At 32.6% G+C, this 23,193-nt stretch overlaps 4 protein-coding genes across 5 annotated transcripts; 2 read left to right on the forward strand and 2 right to left on the reverse strand.

Annotated features, from left to right (window-relative positions):
• LOC149906672 (uncharacterized) lies at window positions 1–4,300 on the reverse strand. Its single transcript, XM_090104455.1, has 11 exons — window positions 4,228–4,300; window positions 3,857–4,061; window positions 3,544–3,664; window positions 3,143–3,325; window positions 2,850–2,930; window positions 2,571–2,726; window positions 2,290–2,457; window positions 1,814–1,993; window positions 1,463–1,576; window positions 430–548; window positions 1–106 (listed from the first exon to the last, which is right to left on the reverse strand). The coding sequence occupies exons 1-11, from the start codon at window positions 4,298–4,300 to the stop codon at window positions 1–3; spliced, it is 1,506 nt and encodes a 501-aa protein (XP_089960581.1).
• A 405-nt stretch (window positions 4,301–4,705) lies between these two features.
• Window positions 4,706–15,219, forward strand: LOC149906673 (neprilysin-4-like). The gene is made up of 13 exons (XM_090104365.1): window positions 4,706–5,121; window positions 6,174–6,281; window positions 6,547–6,680; window positions 7,403–7,571; window positions 7,637–8,502; window positions 8,570–8,720; window positions 9,171–9,357; window positions 9,957–10,075; window positions 10,412–10,804; window positions 11,913–12,085; window positions 12,631–12,815; window positions 14,059–14,202; window positions 15,018–15,219. Exons 1-13 carry the CDS (start codon window positions 4,706–4,708, stop codon window positions 15,192–15,194), a joined length of 3,222 nt encoding a protein of 1,073 aa, XP_089960491.1. The 3' UTR covers window positions 15,195–15,219.
• Window positions 15,220–16,278: 1,059 nt separating this feature from the next.
• LOC149906674 (uncharacterized) lies at window positions 16,279–18,135 on the reverse strand. Its single transcript, XM_090104204.1, has 4 exons — window positions 17,805–18,135; window positions 17,508–17,587; window positions 16,781–16,943; window positions 16,279–16,439 (listed from the first exon to the last, which is right to left on the reverse strand). Exons 1-4 carry the CDS (start codon window positions 18,133–18,135, stop codon window positions 16,279–16,281), a joined length of 735 nt encoding a protein of 244 aa, XP_089960330.1.
• A 1,904-nt stretch (window positions 18,136–20,039) lies between these two features.
• Window positions 20,040–22,660, forward strand: LOC149906675 (prostaglandin reductase 1-like). 2 transcript variants are annotated; one of them, XM_090104842.1, is made up of 2 exons: window positions 20,040–20,198; window positions 21,537–22,660. In XM_090104842.1, the coding sequence occupies exon 2, from the start codon at window positions 21,563–21,565 to the stop codon at window positions 22,571–22,573; it is 1,011 nt and encodes a 336-aa protein (XP_089960968.1). In that variant the 5' UTR covers window positions 20,040–20,198; window positions 21,537–21,562; the 3' UTR covers window positions 22,574–22,660. The 2 variants fall into 2 exon arrangements, with proteins under 2 accessions (XP_089960968.1, XP_089960969.1); XM_090104843.1 differs by lacking the exon at window positions 20,040–20,198 and adding an exon at window positions 20,395–20,448.
• The last annotated feature ends 533 nt before the right edge of the window (window positions 22,661–23,193 follow it).

Raw genomic sequence — 23,193 nt, forward strand, 5'->3', positions numbered from 1 at the left:
TCAAAAAGGAAACTGGTAAGATGGTATCTTTATCACTGAATAAAGAATTGCAAGATCTTTATTTTTCCAGCTGTAACGTTCATTTTCTAAGGCCTTGGTGGCATGTCTGAAACAAGCAAACTTAATTATTTATCTGTAGTATATTACTTGCTCTGTGACGTACTATGGTTATCTGTTTCATCTCTTGCCGCCAAGTTGTCTATTTCGAAATTTCATCAAGAACAAGAAGACGAGGAATTTTAAAAGTTTTGCTTTTGAGTTTACTCATTTAGTTAATAGCTACCTAATATTATTAATTTAAATACTAGCCTACATTAGTAGTAAAAAAATGCAATCTGTTACAAATAATAGCTATTAATTATGTTGTACGAAAAATATATAAGACGTTACTTAAAAAATTGATTTTCTTAGAGATATTCTGGAACTCACTTTAGAGTTGGATCCACAATGAGAGGAAAATCCAAAGGAACATTCAAATTGTGAACCAAAAGAGGACAAGGAAAGTTTAAATCACCTAACGGTAAGATTCCTTCAGATTCCTTTCTATTCTGAAACAATGAAAACAATAATACAACGTCTACCTTCTTTGTAAAAAATGATAATTAATTTAGTTTATGATAGAATTAATGATAATTTATAATTAAATAAATAAAAAATGTTGTGTGGTTTTATGAAACCACGGTAAAAGTGAAACTGTTCGAACGGTTCCGAACACTGCTTTGTGTAGCGCATGTCGTGTGACGGTCGGCTGCCGAGTAGGTATTAGTCAGTTCTTTAAAGAAACGAATCTTCAATGGCAACGCTTATCATTCCCTCTCGCTCACACACGGCCGTACGGTATGCAAAAAAAAAATGGAAAAATAAAATCACTAAAATGTATTTGATTTTCCCTATAATAGTTTTTATCATAAATTTACAATGACAATTATGCATTTGCGAAAGTAAATAATGTTTTATTGGAATTTGACAAAATATGTTCTTTGGGAAAAGTTGTTCAGTTTTATGGGCTTATTACAAGTATTATGGGGATTTTATTACATTCTGTATACGTAAATATGATAATTCATATAAATACACAAATACAATAACAAAAAAGTTTGTCAACAAACAATTTGAAATAATTAATAAAATAATTATCAATTTACGTTATTTTTATTTTCTTTTTTGCTGATCCTACCATCTGTCAAAGTCAGCTTTGGCCGCCATTGAAGATTCGTTTCTTTATTGAACTGACTAATATACCTACTCGGCAGCCGCGATACACGCGACATGCGCTACACAGACCAAAAAGTTTGAGACGATGTACTTAATAAAAGTTTCACTTTAATAATTTGACCATAAAGTAATGCCTGACTTCTTTATAACTGGTGTACATTTAAATCATTATCAGCCCATATACCTACCCAGCAGTAAGGTACATAATATTGTTATACAAGTATTTACTAACGTAGTGGCCGACCACTTCTTTGCGCAATTTCAAAATGTTCGAACACCATTTCCACATGTTTTCATCAGCAGCTCCACGTCGATCCAAACGTTCGTAAAAATCGAACATTTTTCGAATTGGTTTAAGGGTCTGAAAGAAACAAAATCAATGAAAACATTTTATTTATCTAGTTACATATCCTAATAATTGTTCTCAAATTAGATTAAGTAGGTATGTTATCATCAAAGTAAAAAAAAGAATCCTTGCAATACATTTGAGCGTCATAATATGATTGTGTGTCTGCCATCGTAAGCGGATAATTATAATTTTATATGCTTTGAAGGATTTTGTATGTAAATATGATAGAAACAAAGTAAATCCACTTACAGTTGGTGGTGGCCTTTTCACCTGTTTCCTCCAATCGGCAATATTAGCCGATTTTTTGACTGGCTCTACACTAATTGGTGATGTTATATGATAGGTGTCTCCATCGAGCGTAGAAGTATTTGTGCAAAGCTCAGACCCGCTCACCATGCCTAGTTCTTGGTCGTGACGTAGTATAATTTCCTAATAAAATTGTAAGTTTTTGAATTGTTTGTGGGACAAGTTTATCGTCCCTTATATCAGAAAGAAAGATAATATTGCTTTCTTGATTACCTATTTTAAGCAATTTAGATAAAATCGAACTTTGCAATTTAACAAGTAAAATTATGGTCGATTCAATCGTAATTTCAAAGTAATAAAACGAAACGTGTTAAAGTAAACACGTCTACGACAAACAATAATTATTGAGTAACGTAAAAAATATACTATTAAAGTACCAAATACCTATACATAAGTAAATTATAAAAAAAAATACTCACTCGCAATTTTTCTATATCCATATTGATCTTTTGTCTAGCCAGCATATCGGCTTTGATCTCATCAAGAAGAAAAGCCCAATATCTGTTCACTCTTGATATTTCCGTATACTGCGTTTGAGGCACGTATAATAGAATACGTTTGGCAATGATCGCTGGTAGAAGCTGAATCTATAACAAGCCGAAAATTTTAATGTTTAAAGCTTAGTATTTTTAAATGAACGTTAAGTTCTTAGTTAGTAGGTAATGCCCAGTTTGTAAATAAATAGCAATCAAATGCATACAAAATCAACAGTTTCCAAACTTTCTGGCTTCGGCCTATTCACTTTCCAGGTGGTCTTTTTGGTGCCATCTTTATACATCATTTGTAGTTCCTCCAGCTTAAAGCTATCTCGGAGTGATTTTATGGTTGAATTCCAAGTGGCCAGATTTATTTCCAACTAAAAATCGAAATGTTATATATTATGAAACTCACCCATATTTTTTTTCTTGCTGATTTGTAATAAAAGTTTGGATAAAAATGCATCTAGTTACTAAAAAACTATAAGAAAATCGTATTTTACCTCTCTTTGGGCTTGTCCAGGCAGTGGTGCTTGACTTGACGTATTTAATGACGTCTTACGACGCGGAGTTTCTTTTTTTACCTTTAAATATTGTAATACATTAAGGAACATTAATTTATATTTATTATAAGCAAAAATACCGTAATTCCTATTTAACAAGACACTTTTATAACGTAGCTAAATTAAAACGTAATAAACCTATTACAGCGTATTTAGGTACCTAATATTTTCTTAAGAATATTTATATAAATGATTTGTTCACTAAATAATTATAGATTTTATATCAAAATAACCTCAGTCGGAACAGCCTTTGACTTCTCTGCTGCTGGTTCATTCAAAACAACACAGTCCATCATGTCTTGTAACTGTTGTTGGCGATGTCTCTCAAATATCTGCTGAGCTCTAGTTAGTATATCCCACATAAGTGGACCACCTGATACCGTTAGTAATTCAGATAGAACTAATGCTTGTTGGTCCTAAAATTTTAAAACATCATAGAGAGGAGAAATATGAACTAGTGTGCCGTTATTTTTATGAAAGCTGAAAGTATAACAAGTACTTTCCAATCATAATAAAAATTTGTCCGGATGAGGGACTTCTTCAATTATTAGATTATTGTCATTAACTATACATAGTTATCAATATGTTGTCTATTCTGTTTTGTTGAAATCAATATTCAAATTATAATACTCACAGATTTCAGAGTCGAAAACCATTTGCGATCATTAACCATAGCTTCATTTAACATAGAAAGTGGCAGTACGGTTCTGTTATTATCCAAGGGAACCTGATCATAACTACTCCAAATTTGCTTTCTATAACGTAAGTAGGTAAAAGCTTTTAATTTAGGAAATTTATCGTAAAAATTATAAGTAGTACCTAAGTACCTAGCTTTATTCTTTTAAACTTAATATATATAGTGCTCTTGTTCTTTAGTTTATACAAACTTAATATATTACTGATGAGTAATGACCTTATTACCTTCTTATTGCTTATTGAATACTTACTCGCTTATAGAAGATATTGCATCTTTAGGCTTGCAATTCCAAATAGACTTCAGTAGAAGCGATAGAGTCCAAACGCTTCTAACATCTTCTAGCAATATCATTAGGAAATGCTTCTTATTCTTCCACGATATGCGCATGTACCAATATTTTGTAGTAAGAAGATGTTTACTAAATTCTATAGATTCTTCGTAATAGTCGTTTTTACCTTTAATAAAATTAGGTGACTTCATTTATAAACCACTAGGTATTTGATATATCTAGATTCTAGACCAAGGACAATTTATGTGAATAAACTTGTTTTCTGTGTGCCTCGTATTGATATTTCGGCTCTAATTCTACTTTTACAATTTGCTCACAATAATGAAAATTACCTGATATCATCTCTGTCAATATCAATTCATCTAATAAATGAACTTGTTTCGATACATCGGCAAATGTAGTCATTATAATATGTAAATTTCTTTAAATTGCAAATATACAAAGTTTAAATAATAACAACAATTAAAAATTCATTTCATCACTGACATCTTAATATGACAAAAATATTTTTTATATAAGTATGTCGTATTTTTTCTTTACTCTATTGCGTATAGCCTGAATAATTTTGGTCAGTAAATATTTTTCCCTAATGTTAGTTATCCATATTTGTTTTAATGTTAATTTATCCATATTTTGTAATAGAAAAGTAACATAACAGTTAGGTAGATCTAGCGGTAATTTCATCGCCTACTCCTATCTCTAAGATCCCAGGGTCGACCTTACAATGGCTATTATGTAAGCAGATTGTATACAGCAATATTCCAGTTACAAATCCGACGATGTCTGACCGACTGTCAGTTGGAAGCTGCAATGACGCGCGTAGACACGCCACCCCAAGCAATTTCAGTTAAACCGAAAAGTGCAAACCTGTGCCGGTTCTTATCAATAATAACTATTACAGCGATCGCAATTTCTTTGTACTTTATTTACAAAAAACCATTCGATTCACTGGGTGATCCATCCGATCAAATTGTAATTCAGAATATCCCTAAAACTTATTCAAAGTTAGAGACTGTTGATCCTGAGGAACGTGATGTTTTCGAAGGATTTCGCACGTCGTTTTTGCCTCCAAATGATGATTTTATGGCAAGACGGTACGCCGACAGCAATACTGAGACTTATTACAATGTAGCGAATGACCAAATTCAATCAGGAAACAGAAAAAGTATCCCACCCAAAAGGATTAAACGCAGAAGCCAATTTAAATTTACGTCGGAAGAAGACGAGTAAGTGTAGTCTGAATAGTATTAGTTATAAACACGATCGAATATTATTAGTCTACTTTCGAAAACGAAACAAAACATCTAGTAATAAATTAATGAGATATAAATATGATGATTGTTAACAGCTGCAGCATAATAAACATATACTTATTTACTTTAAATCATAGAACTGTAGTTGCATTGTCTTAACCATGGAATCACACTTCGGTATGTTAACGAGACAATTAAATCCTTACATACATACTCACAATATGGTATTATGGCATTGACACCAATTTACGAACTAATTTAGTTGCTAATGGTTTGCTTATAATTAAAAAAATAACATCAGAAGGTAAAAATAATATTTATCGTTGTCCAACATTACTATTTTTGTGTTATCCATGACTTTTTCGTCAGGTTCAAAAAAAAGGAAAAATGGAACCATCCCCATTATAAAATTTTTATAATTAAAGTGCAATATGCAAAATACGATAATTAATATTTAAACGTTCATATTATGTATGTACTGCAAAATATGTAGGTACCTACAACGCCGGTAATGGATAGATAATAATATGCAAATATCATAATCATGCATCTAAAAGATTATAAGATATTTTTTTGGGAGGTTGTTGGAACTTTAATTACCACATTCCTAATGCAATAATAGGGCCATTACCTTGAATATCTACCAAGTAAATTAACAATTTAAAGTCTCATGATAAATCAAAACATAAATTAAATTTTTACTTTGCATTGTTATTTCTTGATGGATTGCAGTTTAGACTATAAAACAAAACATCAGTTCCACTTCACTCCTCGTTAGAAATAAAAACAAGTATGAATGTAATTATTGATGAAAATTGTCAATTGTAAGATCATTTATTAGACAACGGTTTTGTAAAAAATGTACACAAAAAAATTTCAAGCCAAAATTCTTGAAGCCTTGAATGAACCAAAAGTGTAAATTTAAACACAAAATTGTCAAAACACTCTGCAGATAAAAGGACTATTGTAGGTGAATTTTATGTATTAAACTCTAAATGTAATATTTTAAACCAAGTACTTTATAGAGACTATCTCTCCGACCAAACCGAAGAGGATGAAGATGACAGCGAAATAGAAGAAAGTAACGAAAAAGATCCTAACGATCAATACGACGATGATGGAAAACTGCAAAGGTACTAGATACAAAAATATAGTGTACATCAATTGATTTCATTTATTACATAGAAAATGTTTCTGCTATCGTCCTAGCAAACTGCATCAAATCCAATATGATTGTTTATTCTATGACACCTACTACTTATTTTTTTGGGCTTTTAATTTTACAGGTTTATAATATGTTAACAATAAAGATATTAGAAACTCGTACACCGGATATTTACTTTGTTAGGCTCATGTTTCAGTAATGAATTTTCATGTATGTATGACTGTATTTATCAGTGTAGTGCATCCTGAACTATACGTTGACCGTGGCCCCTTGGACGATGTGGAGCAAGTTCGCAGGCAGCCCGAGTTAGAAGAAGGCGAAATGAGTTCAGCAGCACATGTGTACAAGCCTGTGCGTTCGTATGCTGGTAGGTTTTAATTATCTTTATCAATTGTATTAAGTATCTAAGTAGGTACGTGTTTTGTTTAAATATTTCAAATTTCCTTACTTATCCATAGGAACAGAAGATTTTCCACGATGATTTTCCTCTAGTATTGTTAAGGCTCAGAACAACTTTGCTTTGCGTATTTTTGCATAACAAATTAAAATCAATGTCACTTATCAAAAACCCTCATGAAAATGTACTGTATTTTAACTACCTATCTTATGTATAGTGGCAAACTATTTTTGGCGGGTTGCTATACGTACGACTTGTAAGCATTCGTCCCGAATTGACAATAGGTTATGCATACTACAACGTGCTACGCTCACGCCCATTATCCAATTGTGGACTCGTGTAAAACGAGTCAAGTTCACGTCCGAATCAAATGAAATTACATGTCAACATTATTATGAAAAATGCGAAAGAAGCAATGTACGATTTATGTAGTTAGTAATGATGGAAAATCTGGCTAATAGCACAAATTATTATTAGTATAGAATAAAAGCTTGATCTCAATTAAAATATAGTAAATAATAAATCTAGTGAGTCTAATTATTCGAAAATCTTAATAAAACAAACTGTTAATTTAAAAATCGTTAAAGTTCCTCTTAATTATTACGGCTTAGCAAACTTAAAACAATGGTGAATTACCCACAATAAAGAACCCGATAGTGTCATCTTTGGTAATTACATCATTACTTTATCAGGTATTCATGCATTTTGGAAAGGTCAAGGTGACCGCGACACAATAAGAAGCACTCAAGCAAAAATAATGACGCAATACATGGACGCTGAAGCCGATCCTTGTCATGACTTTTATCAATACGCGTGCGGTAACTGGCCTGCTCTTAATCCTATACCAGCTGATAAAGCCGGGTAAGATTATAAAAACGACCTAAAATAAGAAAATTTCAATATAATAACTCTATCTTGCTTTTCAGTTATGATACATTTGAAATGCTTAGGGAAAACTTGGACGCAGTTCTCAAAGATCTGCTTGAATTTAAAAGATCTGAATACGTCGAGTCCATTTATCCGGGCCCACATTTAGATCTTGAAGAAAGCTTTCTAAAAGTATTAAGACCCTCAGAGTGTCCTATTGAAAATATTAATAACATGCGTATAGATATAATTTTAAATAAACCGGATGATGTTTCCGATAATGTTAACGAACAAGCTCATTACGAAATAAATGATGACAAAAACAAATCAGAAATAATTAATCGTATTAGAAGGTATTTGGACAAAATATCGACAATTGACAAATCTCTACCTAGAATCAAATATAACATTCACGAATATTACTTTGATAACAAGAGAAAAGGAAGGAGTCGTTTAAAGAGGGATCACAGACTAGTGGAACACATTAATCGAGTTAACAGAATAAAAAGAAAAAAGTTTTATAAAAGGGACTTAATGCAAGGAAGACGATTACTAACAAAGAAGCGAGTCAAAAGACGGCAAGGCATTGACGACGTCATTTCTCATATAAAACGTATGCCTCAGAAACCTGACTCTATCGACCCAGCTCATGGCGATGCTACATTAAAAGCAAGATATTTGTTCAAGTCGTGTATGAATCATGAAATATTAAAACAGAGGGCGCAACAACCACTTTTAGATTTATTAGATCTTTTCGGTGGTTGGCCAATTTTAAAACCTGATTGGACTCCTGGGGCTTTTGATTGGCTAGAACTAATGGCCAAATTACGATTGTTTAATAACGATATTTTGATATCTGAGTGGGTTGGACCAGATATTAAGAATTCGGATGAATATGTCATACAATTTGATCAAACTAGTTTAGGTAAAATAATATTCTTATCTTTTTTTTTTCAAAAATGCCTTCATTATACTTTATTCTTTTGTACTAGGATTGCCAACTCGAGATTATTTTCTACAAGGATCAAACAGGGTATATTTGGAAGCATACAAAACATATTTGATAAAAATAGCAAATTTACTTGGAGGAAAACCTGGTTACGTGAAAGCTAGTGCAGACAAGCTTATCGATTTTGAAATCAAGTAAGTGACAAAACTTACCCATAACAATAGTTTTAATTAAATCTTAGTATTTTCCTGTTTTTTATGCTATTAATATTAGTATAAATAAATTGTAGCAATCATTAAGTATACAACAAACTAGAAATAAAAAATACATTCCTTGTATGTAATTTGATTTACATAATATATCCAACTTCAAATGCAAATATCAATATAATAATTTTCCATAGATATAATATAATTTGTGTTGTATTTTCTATATCTATTTTCATATAATTCTAATGTATTATGTACTCCTAACTCGGCAAACGTTATTCTACATACACCATATTTTTTCACGTCGCAACGGAGCGGTTTCATTAAATGTATTATGATTTTTGTGTCCGAAGGTAATTAGAAAGCCAGAGAGTAACATAGAGGTAAATTTTAGAGGTTTTAACAAAATAATTTTATACAGATTTCTTTGAACAGGTTGGCAAAAATAACCTCAGCGCCAGAGGACAGACGCAACGTATCAGAACTGTACAGGAGAATGACGTTAGCGAAATTGCAAACTTTAGTGCCCGAAGTCGATTGGAAGAGATATTTGTGTATTGTTATGAATAGAACTGTGCATTCTGAGGAAACTGTCGTTCTATTTGCGCTTAATTATGTTCGGGTAAGTAATTTTTTTTTATATTATTAATATTTATCTTTAAATAAAGAGATTATTTGTAAAATGTAGAGCAGGGGCAATAAATACTATAACTGTATAATTGTATTGTGTATTTTTTTTTATTACATATTTGTGCAGATTATAATTGTGACAATTGTGAAAGTAATATGAATTTATATTTGAAGAATAATCGCATTTCCTGCTAAAACTTATGCGAAAAAATTTTATTGCCGATGTTTTACCCGTCTGTAATAAAATGTAGAGTTCTATTTAAATTGTAATTATAGAAATTATCACTGCATTAAAATCTCGTATCTATAGTAACGATTTGTCTAGCATATATTTTGCGTATATTTTTATAAAGATATCGCTGACATAAACATTTCAAAATCAACTATACAACAGGCAGTGTTGCCAGCGATTTGCAACATGTGGATTCACCGTTGTTAAATAAATGTTTACCCTGAATACTGGGTTCTACTATGACGTAAATCTTCAAATCTATTACAATTATCCCATACCAAAGTCACATCACGTGTTCCACCTGACCAAAATCACGATCCCATCACGTGCAAGTCTATAATCTGTCAACAATTCGACAGCACTTGGTGCAATTGATAGAGGCGACGGATCCGAACACTTTAGCGAATTATCTGCTCTGGCGGTTTGTGCGGCATCGCGTTAATAACCTGGACGACCGCTTTCAGTCTGTTAAACAACAGTGAGATTTTTTATTATTTTTTTGGAAAAAATATATTTCAGATGTGTAAAAAGGAATGGTAATAAAAGCAGTATCAGAAAAAACAGAAACTAAAATTCTCTACACAAAAGTACCTATATGGTTCAGTTAAGATACTTTTATCATATAAAATACTTGGAAATATTTTATGCTATGTACTTAATTAAATCACAGTATGTATCTTAAAGCATAACAAGCTCCTGTTAAATAAACTGTCATTACAAATGAATTAATGTATTCCTAAAATAGTACCTAGAAAAGTGCAAATTTCATATACCCAATCTGTTAACATTCTATTACGATCCAAAAACTTTTCAGATTCTACTTCATACTATTCGGGCGGGAACAATCTCCACCACGCTGGAAGAATTGTATATCCCAAGTAAACTCAAACATGGGTATGGCCCTTGGCTCAATGTTCGTTAGAAAGTACTTCGACGAAATGAGCAAAAACGACACACTAACCATGACAAGGGAAATCCAGCAATCATTTAGAGATTTACTGCACATGACCAATTGGATAGATAACGAGACGAAAAAACTAGCGGCACATAAAGTTGACTCTATGATGCTTAGAATAGGTTACCCGGACTTTATCCTGGATAGAATTGAGCTGGATGAACGGTATAAGGAAGTGAGGATACACCCGGATAAATATTTCGAGAATATACTGAATATATTGCAGCATTTGACGAAAATGGAACAATCACGGTGCGGTTTTATTTTGATTACGTAGTTCAGTCGAATTGAAATGTAGAGTTTAAGAATTATCTAGTCTTTTGCATTTGAATAAAAAAAGTTTCCTTTATATCTTCTTATATATAAAAATGAATCGCAAAATGTGTTGGTAAGCGCATAACTCGAGAACGGCTGAACCGATTTCGATAATTCTTTTTTTATTATATTCCTGGAAGTACGAGGATGGTTCTTATGTAGAGAAAACGTAAACATGTACCACGGGCGAAGCCGGGGCGGACCGCTAGTCTTATATATAAAAATGAATCGCAAAATGTGTTGGTAAGCGCATAACTCGAGAACGGCTGAACCGATTTTGATAATTCTTTTTTTATTGTATTCCTTGAAGTACGAGGATGGTTCTTATGGAGGGAAAACGTAAACATGTACCACGGGCGAAGCCGGGGCGGACCACTAGTCTTCTTCTTATATATAAAAATGAATCGCAAAATGTGTTGGTAAGCGCATAACTCGAGAACGGCTGAACCGATTTCGATAATTCTTTTTTTATTATATTCCTTGAAGTACGAGGATGGTTCTTATGTAGAGAAAACGTAAAAATGTACCACGGGCGAAGCCGGGGCGGACCGCTAGTTTAATATAAAAATGAATCGCAAAATGTGTTGGTAAGCGCATAACTCGAGAACGGCTGAACCGATTTCGATAATTATTTTTTTATTATATTCCTTGAAGTATGAGGATGGTTCTTATGTAGAGAAAACGTAAACATGTACCACGGGCGAAGCCGGGGCGGACCGCTAGTATTTAATAAAATGCAGTTAAGTCTGTTCTTTTCTCAAAAAAAAAGTATAAGAATGAATTTTTGACCGAATAAAATATCGTAATTTAACGTCCCATCTAGCGCCGTCACTTTCCCATAAAGGAATTAGTTCTGCTATAAATTGTCACAATAACCCACACATTTTTTTAAACAGTTACTGAGCGTTTATATTGTCAAATTAAACGGTGAACTTGCGGTGTATGATATTATCTATTTAAGTTAGCCCTACAATAATTGACAATATAGATAATATTTTTAGATCAATTTAAATAATATTTTCTAGTAATTTCCATTAAAACACAGCATAGGCCAACCGGTAAACAAAACACTCTGGAACACAGCGCCCGCAGTAGTGAACGCGTACTACAGCCGCAACAAGAACCAGATAATGTTCCCGGCCGGCATCCTGCAACCGCCGTTCTATCACCGGCACTTCCCGAGATCGCTCAACTTTGGTGGCATCGGGGTTGTTATTGGTGAGTTGTGCTTGTTATATACAGTGTACAGTATATAGCAAGTACGTAAGTACGCAATTGTGAACGTGTACTACAGACGCAATAATATGAGTTTTTTTTTAATTGTTGGAATCGATTAAATCAATATAATAACGTAAATCCATGAATAAATGAATGAATCAATATATGACCTAAATCCCATATTAGATAGAATGAAACGTATCCAAACTAACGTAATAGTCTTTCGATTCACCAAAAAAACCTTTTCTTTCCTTTTTTTTCTTTCAGATACTTAAACTTGATGAATTTGATTTGATTTGATTTGGTTTTATGGCATTCAAATGTTTTATAAATATATTTTTTAAAGAATATAAAAAATTCGATCAAGAGGCGGGATACGAACCCGCGTCTTTCCACCAACCCGTTTTCCAAAAATTCGATCCCACCCCGTGGTCTATTTTTTTTTATTCTTTAAAAAATTATTTACTTACACTTGTCAAACTAATCACACCCGACGTGATAGTTTTTTGACAAAAAAACTTTAAATTACTATTTCCTTATTCCAGGTCACGAAATAACCCACGGTTTCGACGACAAGGGTCGTCTGTTCGACTGCGAAGGCAATTTGCACAGATGGTGGTCGGATAGCGCTATAGAGGCGTTCCACAAACGTGCGCAATGTCTGATCGATCAGTATGGACAGTATGTAGTGCCGGAGGTTAACATGAAATTGGATGGGGTTAATACACAGGTATGGAAAATTGTATAATTATTATTTTACTAGCTTACCACCCGCGGCTTCGCCCGCTTTGTCTAAAACCTAATAAATTATATACTAAAACCTTCCTCTTGAATCACTCTATCTATTAAAAAAACAGCATCAAAATCCGTTGCGTAGTTTTAAAGATTTAAGCATACAAAGGGACATAGGGACAGAGAAAGCGACTTTGTTTTATACTACACTAGCGACCCGCCCGGCTTCGCACGGGTGCAATGCTGATACTAAATACACTACAGAAAAACTTTTAACGTTGTATATAAAAACATAGCGGCCCGGCCGGCCGGTACCGCCGCAAACGGTACGCCCCGCAATTTTTAAATCTGTAATATCTTCGAAAATATTCAGTTAAATCATACGGTGTAAAGGGCCATATAGATCTATATTAAATGAACAATGTATTCAAGGTATTTAATTGGTTAAGGATTAATGCTGTATTGGTTAAAATCGCTTCGAAAATTAGCCATTATTTGTCGTAAAAAGTAAATGACAAAAAAAAGTTATTGTGGGTTATCCATAAGAGATAGACATATGCCATCGCGGACTTTTCTATAGACCTTTTCAATGTGTACAATACTTAGTACATTATTTTGATAAAACTCGTAGGGTTCAGCCTGCGTTTGCAATGTAAGCGGATAAAATGTAATTATTTACGACATCACATTAGAAACCTCAAAAATAACAGTACTTCTCCACTATTTAATGGATGTTATTATACATATAAACCTTCCTCTTGAATCACTCTATCTATTAAAAAAAACCGCATCAAAATCCGTTGCGTAGTTTCAAAGATTTAAGCGTACAAAGGGACATAGGGACATAGGGAAATAGGGACAGAGAATGCGACTTTGTTTTATACTATGTAGTGATATTTAGTGATGATGCATTTATCGAATTGAGTTTCCTAAAACTTTTTCTCGCAACCTTGCTTTGTCTTTTCGTGGTCTTTTCCCACAATTTTCATCACTATTATACAAATAATTTTTCTTGCGTAATAATTCCTCTCATTTTCTTTAAAAATTCATATTTGCAGGAAAGTTTACCTTAACAATGAGAAAAGATAATAATTAATTTCAATTTCTACTTTTCCTTGCATCAATTGATAGTAAAGATTGGGAGATAGTTGAAAGAGTAACAAAATGATAAGTAGTATATATAACAATAATTACTACGTTATTAATTTAACCAAAAATGATCATGAAATTTCGTATTCCAGGGTGAAAACATAGCAGACAACGGCGGTGTGAAACAAGCGTTCCACGCGTATCAACATTGGCTGAGACTTCACGATGCAAGCGATGAAACTCTACCAGGACTCAATCATACACACACGCAGCTCTTCTTCCTTAATTTTGCTCAGGTACTCTATGTAGAGATGGTGGCTAGATAAATCATATAAACAACTAGAGACAAAACTCTACCAGGACTCATTCCTCAATCACACGCGTAACACGCAGCTCTTCTTCCCTTACTTTGCTCAGGTACTCTATTTAGAGATGATAACTACACCTATCTTATTGTGTACAAGTCAAGCGATGAAACTCTACCAGGACTCAATCATACACACACGCAGCTCTTCTTCCCTTACTTTGCTCAGGTACTCTATGTATGAATATAGAAATAATGGCTAGAACAATCATAATAATATGCATAGTAACGAAACTCTACCAGGCCTCAATCATACACACACGCAATTATTCTTCCTTAATTTTGCACAGGTACTCTATGTAGAGATGTAGAGATAATGGTTAGAGCTATCATAATAATATGTACAACTATATGACGTACTCTATGTAGAGATCGACTCGGCTATTATATTAAAGTTATTAAGAGATAGAGATAGAAGCTGTCGGCTCTATCACACACTGCTCTATAAATAAATGAGTTCTATTCTAGCAACCGCCAACTACTATATTATATAATCGATCATAGGGATAAGAGAGCGATGCCTGATGCTTTTATTTATCATGCCGTACCCATGCATGTAGAATCCAATAAATGTCGAATAAACTGTATCTCATGGAGTGGAAAGCGTCGATCTCCTATAACACAGGTCTAGTACCTATTTTAGTTGATGTCGTGTCTCTTTATTTGTAAACTTATATAAAAGATCCATCTAAATATTTTCTATTTAAACTTTATTTTATTTAAGGTAATTCTTTACGATAATCACAGGTATGGTGCGGTGCAATGCGTCCAGAAGCGATGCGTAACAAACTGAAAACGGCCGTACATTCTCCGGGACGGTTCAGAGTTATTGGCACTTTGTCTAATTCTAAGGATTTCGCGAGGGAATTTAATTGTCCATTAGGTTCACCTATGAATCCTGTACAGAAGTGTAGTGTATGGTGAAAGAACGAAATAACAAGTTTAGAGAATATAATAAACAGAAATTTTTGATTTCTAAATATGTTCTGTTTCCATAGAGCGATAATATTTTATCAGTTTATATATATATTTATTATACTAGTGGTCCGCCCCGGCTTCGCCCGTGGTACATATTTCGCAATAAAACGTAGTCTATGTTCTTTCTGAGGGTCTAAAGATTATATGTGCCAAATTTCATCAAAATCGGTGCAGTAGTTTATGAGTCTAATCATTACAATCAAACAAACAAAGTTTTCCTCTTTATAATATTAGTGTAGATATTGTAAACAGAAACTTTCATGATTTAGAATCCTATTAAAAAATATATTTTCGATAATTAGTACATCTAGCCAGAATATTTAATCCGTCCATGTCCTTTATTTTAAAATTACCCTCATTTTTATAAAACGTATCTCTACTAATTTCAGCTCATAATATCTGAATGTGTGAATCCTTTCAGTACCTGATTTATTATATATTTTTTGTATAAAACTTTTATATTGTGGAGATATTACAATCGTGCATTTTGGTAACTGTGCTTTAATTGTATATTAATATTAAGTTTGTATTGTTAGTTATTGTCAATTTTTAAGTTTATTTATAAATGAATATTTTTTAAATAAATAATATCTGAAATAAAATGGGTGTCATTTATTATACCATTAATAAAATGCGTCAGTATTTTTTACACAACAATAATATTTTTATTGTCTTGTTATTTATAATCACGACAATGGATCATCGTAAAAAATAATAAAACAGCAACTCATATTACGTAATAAATTATTTACTATACGATACAAATGCAATGAAGAGTGCCTAGAGTTGTCACATTAAAAAAAATTAAAATTAATTTTAAAATTGTACAAGAGCTTAATTTAGGATACAGGTAGGTAGGTACACAAAAAAAATATGTAAAAAAATAAGCCAACTTCATCGCTATTGCGACTAAACCAATTTATTCAAAACAGTGAACACAAAATTTGATCAAAAAAACACACAAGGTTGCCAACTTCATTACTGCAGTTTATTAAAAAAAAACAAATATCAAATAAAAAAAAGAACAGAATCAATAGACAAAGTTGCCAACTTCAACGCTCTGCACGTCGTCATTGCTCCATAGAGTCTCCACTTCATAGTGCGAAGGTCCGCTAATATCCACATGGTCACGGCGCTGCCAACGTAAACTGACCAGCCGGGCCATTTCCAACCACAGACGAGCTTCAAGCACTGAGAAGCAAAAAAAATACATAATATATACATGTATGTTATTATTATCTACCTAACTACTTAGATAATTTCAATAAATTACTTACCAAATCTACTATTAAAATCTACAATCATGGACATGAATGAGATATGGGGCAGACGAAGGTATTATCACATCTGTTTTACTGATCAATAAAATGAAAAAAATCTTTATGGAAATAGGTGTTTAGAACTATATTCTGCCAATTTTTCAATACTGTCATAATATTTATATCCTTGTCCAATCTTTGTCTGCTATCATGATTTTAAGTTGCAAACACAGGTATTATAAAATAGAAATATGAACCAAAAACTATACTAACAGAACAAAAAAGAGAAAGCCGTCAAAAACAAAGGGTTGATGCATCCATTGACCACGCTCATGGTGTAAATCAACGCACCAGCGGTGGGCGCCTGCCTCAAACACAGGCCACGCATTGTAGCACCAAGCCATGGCAGAAATAGATATTCACTTAGAGGGGATCGCTGGAAGAATACATTTTTTTTTTGGATTTAATTATAGATATACGAAATACGTTCTCTTGTCTCTTCTTGTAATTTATAAAATTATTGTGTTGGTTGTCATACTTCTAGGAAACGGGGTGATCGATTTTTATGAAATTTGATACGTTTTTTAATAATGATTACCTATTGAATGTAGACCGTGTATTTTTTAACTCTAAATGAAAAGAATCTAAGGCAGAAAAACGTTCGTCGGGACAGCTAGCTGCGGTATAAATTTGATTGAATAATTAGACACTTTTGTAGCAAATCTTACATGATAAAAGCATTGATAATGCATCATTAAAACCTAATATGATTTCCTTGCGCCTTATACAAACATAAACAGAATTATTTGCATTGAAGTACGCGCTTGTAACATGTACTCGTTGACTATTTACATTAGGTTAGGTATACGTATACGTATCTACCGGTCCAAAATGTGTGCACAGAATGATCATATTATGCGATATATATAATATTATTATTGTACAGTTGTTTTTTCCTTCCTGTAGAACAAATCAGTTAGGTAATACAATTATTACCTACCACGTTTGATGAATTCCATATCAATAGTGTACTAAAAATTATAACAAGCGCGTCAGAAGCCTCGATACACCACATCACTCCTACAGAAATGAAAAAGATTCAATTATTATTTAAAAAAAAAGTGTACCTAAAAATCTATTTGCTCTGCCTCGCCATTATAAGTATACTTATTTATATTTATTATTATGAATGCTTCACTGCAAAGGAAAATTTCTTAGGTGCCAATGGTGTTAATTTAAAAATTAAATAACGACATCCTAATACTAGCAACTCTATGTAAATTGAATTTTTACTCACTAGACACATCAATATCATCGATATACAGTTTATCATCCTTGCTCATCACCATGAAGTGTAAATCATTTGCCAACGGCTCTTCATCAAACGTCACAACTTCGAATTTCACATTGCTCACCATCCCTAGGGAAAAGCAAACAAATGCTACGAAAGTAGCTGATAATGTTTGCTTTGAATTAGAAGCTTGCAATCTCTCCGCTCTAAAGAACGTTTTGCTCCTCATATATTCGATATTAGTACTTATATAATCGAAGAAAGCTCCGATAAATGGTATTGTAGATTTTGCATAGCTCATATGTTTCGGTATGTCGGGTGAATCTCCGCTAGCCATTGTTGATGTTCTTTGCGAGTTCAATTTTATCACGTTATTCAATTTGATAAAGTTCATTTAATATTTTGACAGAAATTTTTCTTTTTCTATCATATAAAGTCATCTTTATGCAGTTGCCAAGTCATTTTTAATTTTATTTTATGCTTGCTTGATGCTAGCAGTCCGCTTTGACAAGCAAGGAATATTATAAAAAAAGAATTAACGAAATCGGTTCAGCTTCAGACGTTCTCGAGAGGTATGCGTTTACCAGTTGTGATTCGTTTATGTTATAAGATAGATACATTCTTAGAGCATTAAACATAAATTATTCAATAGTTGATTTGTATCAAATAACCAAAATAATGAAAAATTAATATAATTTGTATAAAAAAAATACAGAATGTAGATCTTCATCTGGTATCAGTCTATCAATTATTAAGTACCTACCGTAGGTAAAAAGGTAGCCCGCATCTTACTATATATAGTATATACCTAATAATTTTCCATGTATTATCGTCATTAATACAAAATGCAAGTCATACTTGCATAATTATTATTGTTTATAAAAAGAAATATAAGATTAACCTGTGAGAAAATCTTGATTTTTTGAAGTGAAAACTTCTTTAGCGGCGTTGAGCACTTTTTTGTATGGGTGTTCACTTGAAATAAAACAACGAAAATACAATATGTAGCGTTAGCAGGATTATTACAAAAAAAAATGAACACCACATTATAAATGTATATATATAAACACTAAAAATTATAAAGTATTTCAAAACGAATTCAATTATTTTTTAGCAAAATTAGAAAATCCCCGAATTTGCATTCGGCTATTTTTCCATTGTAAATCTTTTGTTTCACGCGCAGGACTGTGGCGAAATTTCTCTTTCGCTCTTATTGGATTTCGTATGGAGGCAATGTACTGAATGTTGTTTCATAGGAGCGCAATCGAGAGCGCTCCGTAAGCTCCGTTTCGCGCGTTACTTATGAAATGAATGTAAGAGTGTATAATATGTAATGATGTATTTTATTTGTAATGTGTAAAGTTACTTATTTTATTGATATTAGTAAGTATTGGAGTTTTTTACTTGGCGCACTGAAAATGACAAAAAAGAGCTGTGTAATTCAATTACCTGTGCAAAAAGTTTGGCTTATAAAAGTAACCTAATTACCCATTTAACCTTAATTTATTTACATACAAGCGTGACTTGTATGTAAATAAATTAAGAATATTTTTATTGATAAGAATGGAGTAGTTACATGTGTATTCACGATAATCATCATTCAAGCAGATTTTTATTTTTTTTATTAAACAGAATACCTATTTATGGCTTAATCTCACAAATATAATTCAGTCTGTAATGAATGTGAATACAAATACCTAGATAAGGAATTTTAAGTATAAACAATAAACATTGTTCGCAATTAAATATATGAATGCGCAAGTATAAAACCAAGCTGATTATAAAAATACACCCTGTTATCATAAAGTATTGACAACTATTGAAAATATTATATTGTTTGTTTTTAGGGTTCCGTACCCAAAGGTAAAACGGGACGGTCATAAAAATAGCGTTACAAAATAAAAACGTTCCGTTCCGTTCATCAATGTTCATAGATGAATGCAACTGGAAGTTGGTTCAATATTATTTCAGCAAGTCTCAAACTATAATAAACGAATATTATCGCTAAAAACTATCATATTCCGAAGACATAAGGTTCTAAATTATTAATTTTTAACCGCGCTGTCCTCTAGAGTGTGGGCTATTATATTATGATGAATATAAATCTCAATAGCTCATTGACTGACGCACACCACAGAGCAAGTAATATAGTACGCACACATTCTCGACGCATGTGACCATAACAACGTTTATGTGTGGTTTGTGTGTATAGGATACACGTATATCCGGTATCACTACTTAAACATTAAAAGCAGGGAATATCATCAAACACTACAAGTTGTTGAAATAAACTTAACCAGATCGCCCGCGTCGGTGAGCACTGGGCATCTAATAAATATTTATTGAAAATTTGAGTTATTTGTGATAGTGACCAAGCAATATAACAAACGCTTATTTGATGTAAGTACCTAAATATTTGATTACCTATACTATCATTTTAGTAGAGAGTTATATCTATCTTTATTCAATAGTTTCATTATATTAGTTTTAATAAATTTTACAGTAAATCAGTAACAGTATTACAGTAAATCGTGTAGGGCAATCCAGAGCCAACCCAACATTACAACGCGAACGCCCTCTGTTTCCCACTGACCTTGAAATTCAGACTTCAGAGGCCGTGACATTAAACCTTGACTTTGTGTACAATACGGTAGATATTATAAATTAATCACACGTAAATTTTATATACAAATAGGTAGATATATATAAGTAGGTATATTTCATCATAATAATTCATAATAGATCACAGATTACCAAATAGTACCTAAGAAGTAAGAACTTGATATTATAAATTTTACTATATTATGTACCTACAGGCTACAAATGACCTTAGAAGAGAAGAGCTACTTATCTCGTTAAAATTTAATGTATTTTCTGTATCAGTTTAACGGGTGTTAGGTAGGTAGGTATCTATACTTAATATTATAAAGCTGAAGAGTTTGTTTGTTGGTTTGTTTGAATGCGCTAATCTTAGGAACCACTACCTAGTCTGATTTGAAAAATTCTTTCGGCATTAGGTAGCCCATTTATCGAGGAAGGCTATAAGCTATGTATACCTATCATCTCGCTAAGACCAACAGGAGTGGAGCACTGCGGGTAAAACCGCGGAGCACAGCTAGTTATGAATAAATAGGGAAAATTTGAAAGTAGGTAGCTACCTACCTAACTTATTAAGTAGGTGAATTATAAGCAAATAGGTTTAAATGTAAGTAATGAAAGTAAAATCATATCGTAATTTTATTTAAATTTAAAGGCATTTACATTTTAATAATACGATAATCTATGCGGGTCAGCTACCTTGTAAATTAACTAGTTAATACCTACTTACTTACTTAAGAATCTCAATACAATTGTTGAAATCAAGTTTTAACAAAAAATAACACTTTAGTCCTACCTAACTATTGGTAAAATTCCAATAACAAATAAGTAGTCATTACCAAAAACTCCAAATCAATTTTTTTAATCTTTACATACCTACTTAACATGTTTTTGGATAGATTTTTTTTTATTCGAGAAGAATCGCCAATAAACTTAATGTGTAGTTTTTAGAAAAAACTTTACTTTTTAGTTTTGCTACTGTCCATTCATTCATTATGAGAATTATTTTAATTCAGTAGATTGCTGTTTCCTGGCTAATAATTATTATGTGCGTGTAAGATATATTAGAGATATTAGATACAAATGTTAATTATTGTATGAATAGAATAAGATTTCAAATTGATCTTCCATCTATTTCAGATCCAGACATTTTTCAAAAATTAAGGATGGTGAAGGCAAGAAAGTACGTCGTAAAGAAACATTTCCAAGGTGTCCCTAAGCGTGATGATTTTGAAATCGTTGAATATGAACTTCCTCCATTAAAACAGGGCGAGTTTGTCGTTAAAGCGGATTGGATCAGCGTTGACCCTTATCTTCGTGCCTATAACTCTACTATGCCTGTTCCTTATGACCAGTTTAGTTTCCAAATCGGCACAGTTCAAGAATCAAAGAATAACTCGTTTCCCACAGGAACAAAGGTCGTTACGCACAAAGGCTGGTGCGATTACAGCATAGTTAGTGAGACAACTGATCCTTTTGGTAAAGTTTATAAACTACCTAATCTACAAGGCCTACCCACTGAACTTGCCCTCGGTGTTGTTGGAATGCCTGGAGCGACTGCTTACTTTGGTTTCCTAGAAATCTGTCAACCTAAAGCTGGCGAGACTGTTGTAGTAACGGGAGCTGCCGGCGCTGTCGGATCAATCGTAGGTCAGATAGCTAAGATCAAGGGCTGCAGAGTGATTGGATTCGCTGGTTCTGATGACAAAGTGCAGTGGTTAGAAAAGGAATTAGGATTCGATAAAGCAATCAACTACAAGACAGCTGATATACCCAAAGCATTAGCAGAGGCTGCTCCAAAAGGAGTGGATTGTTACTTTGATAATGTTGGAGGAGAATTAAGTAGCACTATAATGGGACAGATGAATAAATATGGAAGGGTATCCGTGTGCGGGAGTATAAGCTCTTATAATGACGATCATACAAAAATGCCAAAGGCGACAGTTGTTCAACCATTTATTGTGTTCAAAGAGCTGAAGATTGAAGGTTTTATTGTATCACGTTGGTCGCAGCCAAAGGACAGATGGCATGAGGCGTTCGCTGATTTAGCGCAATGGATTAAAAAAGGACAGATTAAAACTAGAAGTCATGTAACAGAGGGTTTTGATAAACTGTACGATGCATTTATCGGTATGCTTGCTGGTGAAAACACTGGAAAAGCTGTTGTTAAAGTTTAATACTATTTTAACCCTCCCTGTTAAATTGTATGCAGGTATCAAAGTGTTCCATGTTATGTAATCAAAATAAATGTTCGTTATTTCTTATCTATTATTTTATTTCTGTTGTATTATGACAAAATATACGCACGCAATTTAAATACCTTCATTTTAATTAAATTACCTAAACCTTGTCTGTTTTTCATGATATGTATTGACTAAAATTATTAATATGAATATTTTACTAATAAAGTGCCAAGTAAGAAGTGAGGCGGATATTTGAATTTTTTATAATATTATATACAAGCTGTAATCAAACATCGTTTTGCATAATATGTTTTATCTATAATTGTTGTAGATGCAAGGCCCTACTTCAAATACCTACCTTCTTATACAAACGTGACTTAAATAATTTTATGACTTACTATAGTAACAAGTACATGTACAGTGTACCTACTCTACTCACGATAATGATCATTCAAGTACTTATATACGTAATATACCAGCGGAATCGTGCCCATTAAACAAATATCGCCTAGGTTAATTATTGTAAAAATATTTTTTATCTGCACATTTGCTTTTCCCACAATTAAATTTTTACCTGACTAGTTATTTTGATATAATTTTAAATACATTGCTGG

This window comes from Colias eurytheme, chromosome 8 (assembly GCF_061535395.1).
Source record: "Colias eurytheme isolate Ceu_HAF_F1 chromosome 8, ilColEury1 Martin Lab GWU primary, whole genome shotgun sequence".
In the NCBI taxonomy this organism is placed as follows: domain Eukaryota; kingdom Metazoa; phylum Arthropoda; class Insecta; order Lepidoptera; family Pieridae; genus Colias; species Colias eurytheme.